Raw genomic sequence first — 17,041 nt, 5'->3', positions numbered from 1 at the left:
ATGGCCCAAAAATTGGAAAAATCAATCAATTTTACCCTTTTAAAATTCAATTTTTTTCTTATATTTTGAGCATGTTTTTTGATAGATTAGTTCTGGATTTTAGGACATAATTATGGTTAAGTAATTTTTAGTTGATAACTTTTATCATGTTAGGTCTTAATAAAAACAGGTTGGTTTGGGTAGAAGGTTATTTTGTTTGGGTTTAGGGTAATGGGTTGTTGGTTTATTTTTTCTGGATTTTTGGCTTGGACTTGAGAATGAAAGCCCATGCAATGTTATTGAGCTGATTTGGTAAAAGGAGTAGGCTTAGCCTATTCTTTTTTTTCTTAGGGCTTTCTGTCGGGCCAAGTGGCCTTTGGCCCAAAGAAATGCTGAAAATGGTCCAATGGCCTTCTGCTCAAGTAATCTGGTAACGAAATTTCAAATTAGTCCATATACCTTTCAGTAATTATATTATGGCCCTAAAAACTTTAGATTTCTTTCTATTAGGTCCCTATTTTTAATTTCAATTTGGTCCTTAAACTTTATTTTTATTTCATTTTAAACCATAAATTTTGTAATAATTGTAATTTGACCTCCAAAACTTTCTTAATTTTGCAATTAAGTCCCTAATAGTTTTGATTTCTTAAATATAAGTTACCTTTCTTCTTTAATTGTTAATTCTACTTCATTTAAGTGCTTTAATTGGTAGATTTCATGGTTATTTCCATTTATTTATAATTAAATTGGTGCCTAAATTATTTTGTTGATTTTGGAGCATAATTATGGCAAATTTCACCCCACTTAACCACAACTTCGAGAGAGGTAATCTCTTTTATTATTTTAAATTCTTTTATGTGCTCCAATGTGTTTTATATGCAATTGCATGTTTTGAATTTTCTTTCTTTTATTCGTTATTATTCATTTTTATTCATTATAAGTTTCATTTGTTTTATTTAATTTTGATAATTATTTGTGAGGCATTTAAATGCCAAATTATAATAGATAGGAGTTCAAGACATATATTTAGTTAGGCTATGTAATAGATAGGTTTTAATTTTGCCAAAATGTAATTAGTTAGATAAATGTAATAGTTAGGTTATTATTATTCTAATTTCCCCCCCTTAGATTGTAGTTAGAGCCCCGAATGTAATAATTAGGCTTTTATTTGCGTCTATTTGTTTGTGTGCTTGCATGCTTGTGTGCTTATGTGTTTATTCGCTTTCTTTAGGGCCTTTGCATCTAGATATCATGCCTACGTGTTATGTGCATTATGTGTTTACTTGGTTTAATTATACTTTATATGATTTATTTAGTTATAATAAATGTATGACGTCACCACACTAGTCCAACGCTAGTTATGGTTTTTCCCCCCGATTACTCACTAGTCCAACGCTAGTGAAAACTTATAGACATGGGCTAATCCAATGCTAGATTCTTAGGAACCGTCTACGCGCTAGATCATGTTTGCGTGACAATCACTACATTTCATGCATATTTTCTACTTTTTAGGATCCTTACCATTTTGCATGATATTTTTTCTATATGTATATCTCTTATCCCTATGTGCGAAAGATAACATTTAGACTTGCATTCCATTTTAGGAAATTAGACATAGGTTAGTTCATTTGCTTGACTAGGATTAGGAGAGTTACCCTTCAAATATGGGAAATGGACGAGTATGGCTTCTTAGCTTTAGCATGCTCGTATCTTCTCTATAAAAAGGAAAATTGAGTCACAAATATTAGTCCCCCGTACCCGTTATGTTGCATTCCTCTTTTAGGTCACGTATACTTATATATTATAATTTTTCTTTTCTTCGAGTCTCACTCTTTGCATATTCGTGACATTTTCTAAAAATCATTTTGAGCATCACAATTAATGTGATTCGTACCAATTAAACTTTGAAAAAATATTTTGACCCTCCTGATATCCATTAGGTTTAGATTTGCATCCATATAGTAACATCCAAATGTGATAAGTTTTATAGGTTAAATTAAAATTTTTTTTTGACTAAATCATGCAACTAGCCTTGGCTAGATTGAAAAGGTGCATTGGATTTTATCCTTACCTTCTCTTTTTTCAACCGTGACTCCCGAGCCCTTTTCTCTTGTGTTTTGAAGACTTGGAGTCGTCTAAAAAAGGTTTTCTCTATTTTTTATTTAAAAATTCGTCTTTAGGTGACTTGGTACACCTTAACTCAATAACAAGTGGCGACTCCTATTTGTTTTAAAAACCCTTTTTAGACTATTATTTTGGGTCAAAACCGTCGCACTTTTTAAGTCTCATTTTAGGCCCTTTTTTTTATTTATTCTCTAAAAATCAAAAACTCATTTTCACTCAAAATTAATCAAAAAATTCATTTTTACAACTCATAATTTTATTTTTTTTTAAAAATGGGGCGCGACACATGCTAATACTAAATTCTTATACTTTTAATCATGGAGAGGAAATATGCTCACACAAGTGTTGTGGCTCTTCAAAATGGCTCATCAATTAATTATGGTAGACTAGTACTCTGAGAAATGCCATCTTTTAGGTCAAATTTCGATAGTCTAATTTGTGTAGTTAAATACCATGGATGTTAAATCATTGCAGGAAACTCTGCTATCTTTTATGTGGTTTGCCTTTCATTTTCTTTTTTTTTTTTTCAAAAAAAGTCATTATTTCAATAACTTTAGCAGTAGTGCTATCCTGAATCAACATAGAAAAATAAAGCTACCTTTTTCAAATTAATGGACTATTTTTTTTCCTTTGGCCCAATATTAATTAGCCGGCAAATCAGTATCTTTGAATAGATGCACAAAGTTATAATTTGTATCTTCTTGTCCCTAATCAATTTATTACAATTTGCTCATTTTCTTCAGTGTTTAGTCTTCATATTCTCATACAAGCATGCTTAATGGCATCATAAATCATGTTTATTGCCTTAAGTGTTGTACGCGATAAAATTTAAAATCTGCAGAAACAAGAAATATACACGACAAATATGTGATATATAAATTTAAGAAAAATATGTGAGTACAATCTCTGGGTTTTTCTCGAACTTGTGGAGAGTTTCCCTCGATTCTCCTCCTCGAACGCCAATCCAAGGGTTTCACAGCTTGTTCTTGGATCCACCACCGATTCCTTCAAATCTTGATATAGAAGATTTGAAGAACTTTTGAAGATATTTGAAGACTCAAGTCTTGATTTATGGGAGACTTGGAGAGCTTGAAGATTCGGACCTTTGTAGCTTGGAGCTTCAATGCTTTGAGCGTGTGAGATGCCTCTTGGTGTCTCTGTGTATCTGACTTGGTAGAGAAATCCTTATTTATAGCTGTAGCAAAAGGTAGAGGCTGAAGACTTGTGTACCACTTTACTTGTCTTACAAGACGTGCAGTCATATTAGGACTGTGCCAGTCAAATATTATCTCTTCATTTTATATTTATTAATAAAGAGATAAGTAATTCATCGATTGGCCAAACTCGTGGGGACACGTGACGTGGCGCCGTTTGACTGGCCAAGCTATTGCAGTATATAAGAAATATACTTGGATTAAATAACTCTAAATATTATCCCTTTAATAAGAAATAAATATTTAGATATTTATCCAATAGACATGTGACATGATATGATTTGGTTGGTGGAGATATTCCTGCAATTTGAATTGATTTGGAACACCTCAACTTGACACGTGGCAAAATATAATTGGCCATTTAATAACCAAATCTTCCAAGTGTACATGACATATGGCAATACCCAATTGGATAGAAATAAGCCACAAAAATAATTTATAGACCAATGGTAATTTTAAAAATTAATTAAAATTCCATTGTCTACAAGTGTCTATACAACAAAATGTAAAAAGAAAAAATACTATTTGATTTTTTGTGATCATTTGAAGCACTCTAAATCAGAATACAACCACTATCTACCTTTTTCCTCTTTAGCTAGCAATTAAATAATCAGTATGTCTGTAGCATCATCAGTTTATTATAAATAGAAGTAATGAAGCTGCATCTTGTCACTTCAATTGTGTTCAAATGAGCAATAGAACAGAGCCTTTATGGCAAATTTATTCATTTACATCCATACTCCACTGTCACAATGCCTGTCATATTAATGTCATTTATCTACATGTATATATCAAATGAGAATTTTTTGGTATATAAATCCTTTGCACACTCTTTCAATGAAAAGTCTTAGTTCTTTCATTCTTTATTTTCTAGCATCACATTCCTCTATAACATATTTCTTTTCAGCAGCAAATTTGTGTTGATAGTAAATTCATTTTCTTGCAATACTTATTGTGCTTTAAGGGTCTCTTGTAAGGAATGTATAAACCACAAAATCCATTTAAAAAATGGGAAGCTATTGAAGAAAATGAAAAGATTCGATTCTATCTTTGTGCACACATAAATCGTCAAGTTCATGCAACAACTACTGTTATGAAAGCAAATGAAAAACCAATATACTATGCTAAGCGAAAGCTTTTTGACGAATATCCTATGTTATTAGAATACTTGGGAGAACCATTTTTGTACTCAGTTGAATCAATTCAGCAATGGTTACAAAACATCCTCCATATTAGTTCTACGTTTAAAGCTCAAGGTACTTTGTATTTATCTCAAATATGCACCAACTACATTCTGTATACACTTAAGCCATAATGTTATTCTTTTTGTAATGCTGTTGCAGTATTGAAACAAGTAAAACTGGAGAAGGCATTGAGGGGAAGCCATGGTGTTATATAATATTTTATACAAATACAAGCAAACAAGTTCTCATTCTAACCTTAGCTTCACTTGTTAATCTGAAACTACATCTAATCTTACTATCATGCAACAGAAAGTTCCATCTGTAATCTATGACTCAAATGGATTCCATAATGATAAAATCATCACAATTTGTCATAGCATTTCTCATTGGAATTTAACTATAAAGGATGGAAACTTTGATGAAAGATGGAGCGTCTACTGCAAAGACACTTTGATAAAGAAGGATCACATGATATTTCTCTGTAATAGAGGGAATTTCACATATGATGGAATGGGATTTTATACTTCACTGCAACTTATCTATTTGAGGTGCACGGATCTTCTTCCAATGCTTTCTCATGAACCAAGTGGCATTCTTGAAAATGAGATCTCTATGATGGTTATCTCATCTATAAATAGATTCTTACATCATGATGTGATGGACTGCGACACTTTCTATCAAATTTTTTCTTCAAAGTATAAGATGGTATAGAGTTTGCTTGTGTCAATTTGATATACATCTATGAGTTTCTTGTTTGATGATCAAGCCTTACACATTGTTTGCTTGTAGAAAATTCCAGAGTTTACTACTTTCAAATTAGAAGAAAAGCGCACTCCATTAATTGTTTTTAGCAGTGGAACTAAAACTTACTACATTGGACTATCTAGCAAAAAGCTCCACGAGAAATGGAATGCCTTTGTAGTTGAGCATAGTGTTGAAGAAGCAAAGCGCTTGTTTTTATTTCATAGCCTTCTATTTCTTTTATTGTTATAATTTTTGACAACAATGGAGTTGAGAAAATGTATCCGTGGCATCACACATTTGATGTCTAAGAAATGGCTATAATTATGTAGCCTTGTGAACAAAAGGCTGTTAAATCATTGAAAATGAATTTCTCTAGTATTTATTTCTTTGCTTTAATGCCTCCTTTTTTGTAACTAATATATAGTTCTGAAAGTTTGTTTTGCATTTGATTTCTGTATGAAGCAATGGTTACCACAAAGTATAGTTTTTCTTTATTCTTTTGCGTATTTGCTTTTGCACTTTATGCACTTTATTTCAAACAGAGCAGGGCACACTACCATCTCACCACGTAACGCGTAGTTTATGCCTCCTAATATATGTGGAAAGACCATCTCTTAACTTCCTCCGCCTCCAAATAGGCCAACGAAATGTAGTTTCCTATTTACGTAAATGAACTACTTCACAAAAATATTTGGGGGAGGTCATAATGCTATAATATATATATATATATATATATATATATATGTATGTATGTATAAAAGTAGCTATTTTAATTAGAATTATTTTTCACTCCTACGTGGTATGTTTAATTGAAAAGAATTAATGGGTTATAAGTCACTTGGGTTTTACTTATATTAAATCCTAATTGGATTATATTATATGTTTAAAAATTATTTCTAATTTTAAAATAACTTTAAAAATAACTAATTTTATTTTAAAGATATTATTTTAAAAAACAACTAATCTTATCTTATTCTATCAAATTATTACATATAAAACTCTAGTAAAACCTTTTTCAAATCACAATTATTGAAATCTTATATATCCCAAATTACTTCCTTAATCACAATTATTGAAATCTTACATATTCTAAATTACTTCCTTTCATCACCACACCGTTAATTAATATTCAAATTGTTCATCATTTCTTCCCTTAATTTTGAATTAATTTAGTGTAAAAATGAAAATTAACTGTTGCACTAATAGATTTACCTATATTGTTGGAAACTGAATATTTATTGATGAAGAAAAATGAATTGCTAGATTTTTCTACTTAATTAAATATGAATATATAGTTCTAGATTTATGATCATTATAAAAATTTAAATTATTTAAAAGAATATATGTAAAAAAAATCTACCAAATTTTTGATATAGGATACATGATTTGATTTATACTATCATATTATAGTGAAAGTATGTAAACAAATTTTTAAAAATTAGTAAATAATTAAACATTTAGAATACATTAATTTTTTAAAATTAATGTAGATGAACATGTAGAATTGTTATTAACTTTTATATTTAAATTATTTATATTTATATAAATTCATAATAATAATAAAAAAAGACCGTCGGGCAAAATTCTAGTTGATATTTTAAGACGCAAAATGCTAATCGCAATTAGTTCAAGGTCCAAAGCAGTGCAATTAACGGCCCTTAATTAAACTTCTCACAGACTAACGAGACGATTGGAAGATTGCTTCACTGAACCCTTTGCAATTTCTTTCTCCTCCAAAGCCTCAACTCTGTATCTTCTTGAACAGAAATTCATAAATGCAGTTCAAAATTTTTGAGTAATTAGAAAAAAGGGGTAAGGGAAAGGATGAGTATAGTTCCAAAGGAGACGATTGAAGTCACTGCGCAAAGCATTGGGATAAACAACTTGTCCCCAGATGCTGCCCTTGCTCTTGCTCCTGATGTCGAATACCGCTTGCGCGAAATCATGCAGGTCGTTTTCCTTAAATTTGTTTTCTGGGTTTCACTTTTTTGTATAGTTTTTGTTTTTTTTTTTCTGCCTAATTAGGAATTTAGGCTGTATATGGCATGAAGATGTTGTGGGTGTCTCTGTTTCTGCTGCATGGAAATGTTGGGAAAAGTTGGGAATAATGAAAAGGAAAGAAAAGAGGAAATGACTGATTAATATCAGAAGAAGTTTCTTGCACTTCTTTTTTTTTTTAATTTTTATTTACATGTGTGTTAATTTAGAGAAAACTAGTCGTCTTTGATTAAATATGTTATTGATTTTGATGCGCTTTCTGCATTTAAATTTCTGATTTTGGGTTGTTAATCATTTTTTTGACGTCAATTGTATGCAAAATATAAGCTTTGTTACAATAGGTTAGTGACTAGAATTCTTGACTGAGAAATCATGGACTGTAGATGTGTAAGTAGATTACATACGTTAATATGCAGAGACCTACAAATAAACAAGATTTGTGTATTGTGCGAGATGCAAGAAGGAAGGAAGAAAGAGATGACGTTTAGGTTTTCACTGAATTTGTGGCCTTTTTTCCTTTAATGACTGTAGTAGAAGAGATGCTACCATGTTACTGAATTTATGGGGATGACAAAGCAAGGAAAGTAAAGCTTGTTGATGGTAGAAAACAAAGCTGTCAATACTGCAAATGGAGGGAAAACCAAGTTTTGGTGCTTAAGGAAATGTGCTGGCCTTTGCTGCTGATCCTTTCTCATTTTTTGTCATTTCTTCCATTTCCTTTTCTCCCATGTATAAGGTTGACATGGCTATACCAACATGACAGATAATAACCACTACCCTGTTCTTGCTGCTAGTTGAAAACTGTGAATGTATTAAAGAGTCGATTCACGGGCTCTAGGGAAAAATGGCATGAAGCAAATGTCCTATTCCCCTTCTATCTCTTTCTGGTTCACCTTACTTATTAAGCATGGTGAATTGGACCTCATCATATAAATCACTACTGTAGAGTTTAATATAAACTTTTATGATACTTTTGCCATTTGATGTGCATATTCTGAGGCACATCTCCATTTGTAGACATCCACTTGATATGTGTCTCGTAATAGATCAAACTCCTTGATAATGTAAAAGCTTTGTGTTTTCTTCCCTCCCTTTTCTTGATGGATGACTGGTTGTTGTGCTGCTCATTGGAGTTTGTGCATGCATGAACCTACAAAATGATTTTGTCTGGTAGTTTTCTAATAGGTATGAAAGAGGTTTGTATAGCCTATTCGTTAAAACATTTTAGTGGTCATACTGGTGAAATGGCAACAAGTTGCAAAATGGTGACAGGCATGAGTTGGTGGTGAGAAATGTCCAGTAAAGCTAGTGATGGCTTTTTTTGTTTATGAGCAAATGATAGGCGAAGTAAACCCTAGATTAGTTTCATTCTGTGTTTTTTGGGTTGTGAACTGAAGTATGGCCCTGACTTTACTTATTCATGTGAGGCCCTTCGAAGTTGAAGAACGTGTTTCAGTGAAATCTAAATGTGCTTCTTGTCATGTAATTGAAGGAAGCTATCAAATGCATGCGCCATTCCAAGAGAAATTTGTTGACAACGGAAGATGTTGATAGTGCACTCAGATTACGGAATGTTGAGGTAGTTTCCATCCTCAGTACATCTATGATAGTGGAATAATAATTTTAGCTTGTCATATATTCATCAACATCGTGGTTTATGACTTGTTCAATTCTTGCCAATTATTCATAAGATTTTAGTATCTCATTCAGAAGCTGATCTAACTTGATTTGCATGGTTCTACTGCTAGAGTGAATGACTACTTATTCCAGTATATTTTGTCGTTATATTTGATCAAAAGTATTATAGAGAAGTTTACTACTGAGTATTAATTTTGTACTTGCCTTCTTAGTAGCTCTTTTGTGTTTGGGAGTACTGCAGTATATATTTGGGGTTCTAGATTTACTTCCAGCCTTTATAGACAATTGGTTTTCTTTCTATCCTGTCATCCTATGTCTTTATTTAATTGAAGATTTTTCTAATTTTTTTTCCAGCAGGGAAGGGATGGGATTTAAGAAGTGGGGAGGGGGAAGGGGGATTTGAACCCAGAACCTATAGGTTCTGAGGCCTCATCCTTAGCCACTAGAGACGAAGGCCTTCTCGGCATTTAATTGAAGATATTCATGTTGTCTAATTTGGTAATTGATTTGTTGTTTGTAGAGTAACCTGGGAAACAATAAAAATTAAGAAGGATCAATGTGCACACTGGATTGTGTTTGTATGTCTCTCTCATCGGTTATGTGTATCTATTGGCTTGTGCCAGTGAGATTGAGAGAATTATATAGACAATTATAAAAAGAATAGGTTTGTTGATGTGGCTGTTGGTATGCATGAGTTATGAATCTTCAAAAGAAGATCACAATGTAAAGGAACTGTGAGAACTGAATTCTGTTAAAGTACCAGGCAAGTGAAGAATATTCGTTGTTAGATTTAGAGTGTATCAGGTTGGTTCTTGATGTCTCTAAGATGCATATGTATGTAGGTTAGACAAGTCCTTTAAATAGATCATGCTTTGATATTTGGCCACTTAGTTCTCGAGTTTATGTTAGTTAGTTATTTCTATGATTCATTATTGATGAATTAGAGCATCTGGTTTTAATAATTGAAGAGTTATAGCAAAAAATTCAGCTTTGCATGGACATGATATGTGCTAGTTCTTTGTATCTCACATCCATCTGATTTTTATTGGTAGTTGTCATACTCATTTAATTTGCTGAGACATATGATGCACTTTTGCAAGACGGAAATAGTGGGCGATCGAGTAATTACCACAGGCTGAAGTTTGGTAGACTATACATGAAAAGCACACTCATAAAAGTGATGCAAGGTTGATGAGACCTTTGCGGTCATTGAGAAATTAAAATGAAAAGAGGGTTCTACTATGCTGGTTATATTTGCTGTACGATATTCATGCCATAGAAGATTCTCAAGGGGCTAAGAACTCTTCACACGGAGAGTTGCACAATGATGTCCTCCAAAAGTTACTAGGGATATCAACAAAATAGTGAATTGACAATTATTATTGGACAAAGGAATGTCTCATTAGCAATTTTAGATTGCTAAATAAGGACATTAAAGTGGTAAACCTCATGTTAATGTGTGTCTTCCATAAAAAGTAACCAATGTAATTTATTCAACATTTTTGGAATGATTACCCTGAGCGTTAGCTGTCAGAATTACATATAGTGATAACTACTACACTTAAAGGCAGTCTCTAATACTTGATCATGTTATTGTGAGTGTAAAGTTCTGTGTTTCATGCCAAATACCTAAGGGTGTTTGTTTTCTTAATCTAGGCTGCTCACGTACTGGTAACATGGTTTAAGATTTTTGGGCTATAGTCTAGCTTCAAAAGTTATTGGACCAATCCTGTCCTCTGGTTACACTTGACATTTAAAGTGAATCTGGTGTGGGCAGTGACTGGGCGAGTGGTGTTGGCAAGCTATGTTGCTTGAGGGTTTAGGATAGGAGCCTATTCTAGAGCCCATATAAGTACCTCTACAAGCCTTACACAACCTAGTCCACTCTGGACGTTCAATTGGCACTTGAGAGAGCGCAAAGGTCTTAAGAAGTGAATATAATATCTCATTCCCCACATTGGATTTCATAGGGATGTTTGACTGCTTAATAACCCCCTTGGTAGTAGGTTTTTTTTCAACTTAGTTTAAGGTTTTGTGGACAGCAGTTAGTTCAGCGGTTATTCATCTAGCTCTTAGCTCTGGGCATACAGCTATGATCTCTTTTATAATATGATCGTGATTTATGGTTTTTGAATGCATAGCATCTGCATAGTCTGACAAAACCTAACTCTAGCTTCAAGTGGCAATCCAGATCCAGATTCAAAACGTTCCATGAACTGTAGCAATCTGGCAAATTATGACCTCCCGTTGATAGCGGACGATCAACTATTGACTAGACAATGCCTCCATTATGAGTTAAGGAGTAAAATAGTTAATTGGTTATGGAGATTCTGCAGTGCTAGGAATTAATACAGAACAACACTATTGTAGATTGTTTGTGTGTGGACAACGAAAAAGAGTCAGTTAGTTCTATCATGATTTTCTTTTATCTTTATAAGAAAACATGCATAGCAATTATCAATAACATGAACAGAACAATATGGTTTGAGTTTATAATTAGTAAACCTCTCAATTTTGATTTGGATCTTGCAGCCAGCTAAACCTCAATGGAAGATGAAAATTGGATGCTGATGCTTTTATGGTCCTAACCTCCTGCTATTCTTTAAAATATCAGCTGTACCACTATTTTGACGTCAGGACCTTCTATTCAGCTATCAAAATTGTCTTCACCGTGAAATCCACTTTACCTTAGTAGGACTTGATGACATTTATTCATTTCCTATCTTGGCTTTAATTCTAAATTTTTTTTTAATGAATGGGAAGTTAAAGAAATTGGCCTTAGTACTTGTCCAGGACCGAGATAAATATTGTAAATGATTTGGGTCTTCCACCCCCAGATGCATGCATTAGCTTGATGCACAATTAGGCATACTGGGTCAGATGTTGATTAGTGGACAACATCTATGTCTTCTGCTTTTACAGCGAGTCTTTACTCTAGCTTGTGGATGATATCATTGCTGCGTATAGTCTTTTAGGGAAGTGTGCTATCATGTTTACTCATGAGGTACAAGTAGAAAAGTTGAGGGTCAGGAGTGGTAAACTTATCTAAATGTCATTTCATCAAATAAGTCATATTTTGATGTCCATTGAACACTTGAAATAAATCTTGTTAAACTTCATCTACACTGACTTGGTTCTGTACCATCCGCTTCGCATAGATCTAGTTACTAACTTCTAAATGATTAATCACTTACTATGAAAGTGACCCTTTATTGAAAGACTCGTCAATGCACAAAATATTGTTTTCATTTCAGCTATGTGACCATGTAATGCATTCCTTATCTGTTTGAATGCATGTGTCCTGACTGTGTAGCATTAGCACTATGCTGACACCATTACAGAGTTGTGATTCAGCATATTGCCCAACTGTATCTGTTGAAGCCTACAAGTTCTTTGTCTTCCATCATGGGCCCCTCCAACTCAATTCAATCAATCATATTGATTTACTAAAATGTTTTATTAATTCTATTAGTCCATGTAGTGAAGTTGAGAATCTTCAAATTTGGAGCTATTTAATGCGCGTGATATAAATGGTTCATTTGGTCTTTGTTGATAACAAAAGAGTGCTTAAGCTTTCAACTTTTGGATTCTCAGTTTCAAGTTATTGATACAATTCTTGTAAGGAGAAGTCTTATGGTCCTCTGAAATTGTATCTCTAGATAATAAGTGCCGATCTAGATTTCCATGGATTTCATTGAATCTAGAGTTTACATGATTTTTGCTGCTCTACTAAATAATAAGTTTCAACGTTTTACTCAGCTGGAAGTTGGGTAGAGAACTTCGTGCAATGTATTCTGGCCAGTTTTCAAGCATCATTGATTTTAATTTGGTTTTGTTTATTACTCTTTCCACAGCCAATTTATGGCTTTGCCTCTGGGGATCCTTTGCGGTTCAGAAGAGCACTTGGACACAGGGACTTGTTTTATGTTGATGACAAAGATGTGGATTTTAAAGATGTAAGCAGTCTCCTGATGTAAATTATTGAAATCCCTTTTACATGTTTCCTAGCCTGCTTATACTCTTTTAAAACTGTATATTACTTGCATCTAGGTAATTGAAGCTCCTTTACCAAAAGCACCCTTGGATTGTTCTGTAGTTTGTCACTGGCTCGCTATTGAAGGTGTACAACCTGCTATTCCAGAAAATGCTCCAGTAGAAGGTCTGTCTTATATTGCAATAGTTTTTTCTTTTTCTATATTTACACTTTTTACATTATTATGGGTTAGAGAAACTGTTTATTCCATGTAAAGGTTGATGCTAATAAGACTACATAAGCCATATGTTTCTCATTAGCTAGAACTGCATCTCTGGTTAAAACCTGCTATTTCGGAAAATCGTCCAGTAGAAGGTCTGGCTTGTATTGCAATAGTTTTTTCTTTTTCTATATTTACACTTTTTACATTATTATGGGTCGGAGAAACTGTATAGTCCATGTAAAGGTTGATGCTAATAAGGACTACATAAGCCATATGTTTCTCTTTAGGTAGAACTGCATCTCTGGTTAAAACCTCCTTTAGGAAAAATAAATGTCAGACCAGATATTTCTGAGTTAGCTAAGGCAGAGGAAGATATGCTGCAGCCATTGTATCAAAGCATTGTGCTTTCAGCCGGTACCCTTAACAAGGAATTTAATTCCCATGGGGTGCAAGAAGTGGAGGCATCTTTTGGCTGACCTAACATAATGAATGATCAGAGGAAGAGTCTAAAAACCAGAAAACTCAAGGCACATATTGGAGTATCCTGATCTTATCATTTTCTCTGGTCAAACTGCTTTTTCTGATGCAGTTGTAGTTGATTCTGTGCATTTGGCACTTTACATCTGAAAGCATCTAATGTTTGTCTCTATTCAAGTGTTTCACAATAATAAGCATCAGTTTGACCCACGCTTTAGCTTATCATTGGCAGTATATGCCTAAGCTTCAAAAATTATTTTCAATTAATTGGCAATCTAGGGGAGATCAAGGAAAAAGGCACCTTGTGTGACCCTTCCTCTGATAATTTGGAGCATACAAGTAATTCTAGTCTTCAAGTTCTAGTTTGTACAACCACGGTGATAGTGCAGATATTTATATGTTTTTCATTTGCAGTTATTAGAGCTCCTTCTGAAACAAAACTGCCAGAGCAAAAAGAAGATGGACTTCCTGTTGACATAAGGTTACCCGTTAAACATGTCCTGTCTAGGGAGCTCCAGGTAGATCAAAGTTTTCTATGAAGCAATTTTGATATTTTCTCACTTTGAAGTTCTGTAATTGACCTTGCTTCTGAATTAATGCAGTTATATTTTGATAAAATCACTGAGCTTGTGGTTAGTAGGTCTGACTCGGTCCTTTTCAAGGAAGCTTTAGCAAGTTTGGCAACAGACTCTGGGCTTCATCCTTTGGTTCCTTATTTCACATGCTTCATTGCAGATGAGGTATTCTTGACATGCTCTTTCAGTGGAGCTAACTTTGAGAAAAGTCTATTACTTCTCTTTTTATTTTATTTTTTCTGATTCTACTATGTTGTCAGGTTTCTCATGGTTTGAGCAACTTCCCTCTACTCTTTGCTTTGATGCGTCTTGTTTGGAGCCTACTTCAAAATCCTCATATACATATAGAACCTTATGTGAGTTTTTGCAGATATAGTTTCTTAAAGCTTGTGTTCAAATTGATTGCTTATGATAAAATCAGGTTTCAGTAAAGATGGGAACATTTAATTTTCTCATCGTAAGTGTACTTGATTCATTTGCTAGTTTTGTTTATTATGATGTTCTCTTCTGGAAAGAGTGATGCCTTTGGATTGATTCAAAACTTGACTTTGAATTTGACAGATGATGGATAAAACTATTTCTTGGGTGAAAGGGATTTAAACAAAACTCTGATATTTAGGTGGTACAAAAAGCCAGAGGAACCAAAGGACATAGGAATAGTGCACATAAGTGAGATGTCATCTACTGGAAACCAGTGAGTCTGCTTGGATCTAATGTTTTGAAAAGCATGTTTTTACCCACAAGATTTACAGCTACATCCCAAAAGGCACAGAAAAGATCCAAAAATACCCAAAAAAAATTCTACCACACTATCACCCCTTCAACTTCTGCCACTACCGTCCTGCCCTCACCCCTCTCCTTCCACCACCGTCCCCACATCTGGGCAGCCCCTTTCCCCTCTTCGCGCCCCCCCCCCGGGGGTGCCCCTCCTTCATTGGAGGAGGTGCTCTGGGTGGGGAAACTGGGGGTGGCAGGTAGGGGACAAAAGTGGGGCTGTTTTTTTTTTTTTTTTTTTGGGGGGGGGGGGGGGGAAGAGGGTGGAAATAGTGGGGAAGGTAGCGGCCGTTAAGGGGATGTGAGAGTTCTTAAAAACAACCTGAAAAAATCTAATAACACTGCAACCAAATATGTCTTTGAAACACAAAATCTTCAGTAAGGTTTTTCAAAAAACACACAGAGGTATTGTTGTGATTCTTGGACTACTGAAATACTTTGGAAACTTGAGTAATTTAATGCTAGATTATTATTCATTTCTACAACTCAACATAACGTAGATATTTGTTATGCCCTTTGATATCTGTCTATCTATTTACTGAGACTTTTGCTTCTTTTATTAGCTACACCAATTGATGCCATCAGTTGTCACCTGTCTTGTTGCCAAGAGGCTGGGGAATCGACTTGCAGATAACCACTGGGAACTTAGAGATTTTACTGCGACTGTAGTAGCCTCCATATGCAAACGGTGGGAAACACTTCTTTGAATTCTGCACCCTAATAATTCGATTGAGTTAGCATTCCTTATAACATTAATATCGTAGGGATTTTCTAGAGGATTTCTCTGGAATGTACTTTTTAATTTAATTAGCTAGTGACAACGTGAAAGGATCATGGTTAGAGTTTGGCAAGTAATACCCATATTGAATTCCTATTTTTCATTTGATGAGTGATGAGGTGACATCTAATATGCTTACTCCTTGCATTGGAATCTTACTTTCTATGGTTTAGAAGATTCATCACCTCAAGATTGCTAGGTCTATGTCTTGGTACCTGAAAAGAAGGATGAATTGCTTTCAAATATTAGCTACTTTCTAATGCTTTGGAATTCATATGCTTTTCAAAACTTCTAGATAATAAACATTAGATATTTATCCAGTTGTGTTTGGATGACATTTGAACCTTGTGCTCTTTGAGCAGTGCTTATAAATGATATTTCCACTTTAACCAGGCTAATGGAACCTGCATGGAGACTTAAACCTAACAAGCATCATTATTGACCATGTGTTCATTGGAAAATACAGAATTCATAAATGACCAAAAGGTAATATGGAATGGATTGACTGAAGCTTTTTGAAGAAATTTGAGATTGACAAGATGTCCTTGACAATAGTTATACAAGTTTTGGTTGACAAATGTAACTGATTTTATGTCAATGCTATTAGTATAGGTCACCTTTGCCTTCTACAAACTGAAGCAAACCTCCATATGTGAATTGGAAATAGCCCACTCTTGAAACGTTGTGTGGTTGATGTTTTAATCTTTAAATTCATATGTTTTCAGGTTTTCCCATGTCTACAACAATCTTCAGACACGATTAACCAAGACTTTGCTCCATGCATTTTTGGATCCTAAACGAGCAATAACTCAACATTATGGTGCTATTCAAGGATTAGCTGCACTTGGACCCAATGTGGTATTCCTTTTTCTCATTTTCATGCACAAACACATTCCTTTCGTAGTTCTCTTCTTATACCCATCTTGCTACTAGCCCCATCTTTACTTCTTTTTCAGTAATTTCATTCCTCTGTGCTATGAACTTTCATGATACATCGGAGAAATTGGCTAATTTATGACATTGAAGTATTATGGAGAAGGATAGATACAAAGCCTTTAATGGAAGAAGTCTCTTTTCTTTAAACCCCAGCCAAAACTTTTGGCTTTAATGCTAAACTAAACTTAGAGAAATTCTATTGCTTATAAAGGTCTACTATTTAGTTTTACCTTGGTGCACTAAGAACTTCTTTTGAACTAAAATGACTTTAATGCCAATCTTTTTATCCTGTAATATGCATGAAAAACAAAAGATGACAAGAAAGCCATCATATCCTGAATGGGACATTTGCTTGTCCAACTTCTGGCTTTCTCATCTTTGCAAGGAAAATTTCAACGAAAACCTTGGCAATGGCACGGTTGAC

The 17,041-nt window shown here is 34.0% G+C and overlaps 1 protein-coding gene across 1 annotated transcript; it reads left to right on the top strand.

The window, feature by feature from the left end:
- Positions 1–6,899: 6,899 nt before the first annotated feature.
- LOC113772079 (transcription initiation factor TFIID subunit 6-like) lies at positions 6,900–16,845 on the top strand. The gene is made up of 9 exons (XM_027316618.1): positions 6,900–7,195; positions 8,736–8,822; positions 12,736–12,837; positions 12,932–13,040; positions 13,969–14,072; positions 14,157–14,294; positions 14,390–14,485; positions 15,467–15,591; positions 16,407–16,845. Exons 1-9 carry the CDS (start codon positions 7,070–7,072, stop codon positions 16,612–16,614), a joined length of 1,095 nt encoding a protein of 364 aa, XP_027172419.1. The 5' UTR covers positions 6,900–7,069; the 3' UTR covers positions 16,615–16,845.
- Positions 16,846–17,041: the final 196 nt, after the last annotated feature.

The sequence above is a fragment of the Coffea eugenioides genome, chromosome 5 (genome assembly GCF_003713205.1).
Source record: "Coffea eugenioides isolate CCC68of chromosome 5, Ceug_1.0, whole genome shotgun sequence".
In the NCBI taxonomy this organism is placed as follows: domain Eukaryota; kingdom Viridiplantae; phylum Streptophyta; class Magnoliopsida; order Gentianales; family Rubiaceae; genus Coffea; species Coffea eugenioides.
This window is presented reverse-complemented; position numbering and strand designations above follow the sequence as displayed.

Coding starts and splice junctions, on each gene's coding strand:
- LOC113772079 (XM_027316618.1), top strand. CDS start 7,070: ATGAGTATAGTTCCAAAGGAGACGATTGAAGTCACTGCGCAAAGCATT. Junction 12,838..12,931: donor AAGATGTGGATTTTAAAGAT/GTAAGCAGTCTC, acceptor ACTTGCATCTAG/GTAATTGAAGCTCCTTTACC. Junction 15,592..16,406: donor GTAGCCTCCATATGCAAACG/GTGGGAAACACT, acceptor ATATGTTTTCAG/GTTTTCCCATGTCTACAACA.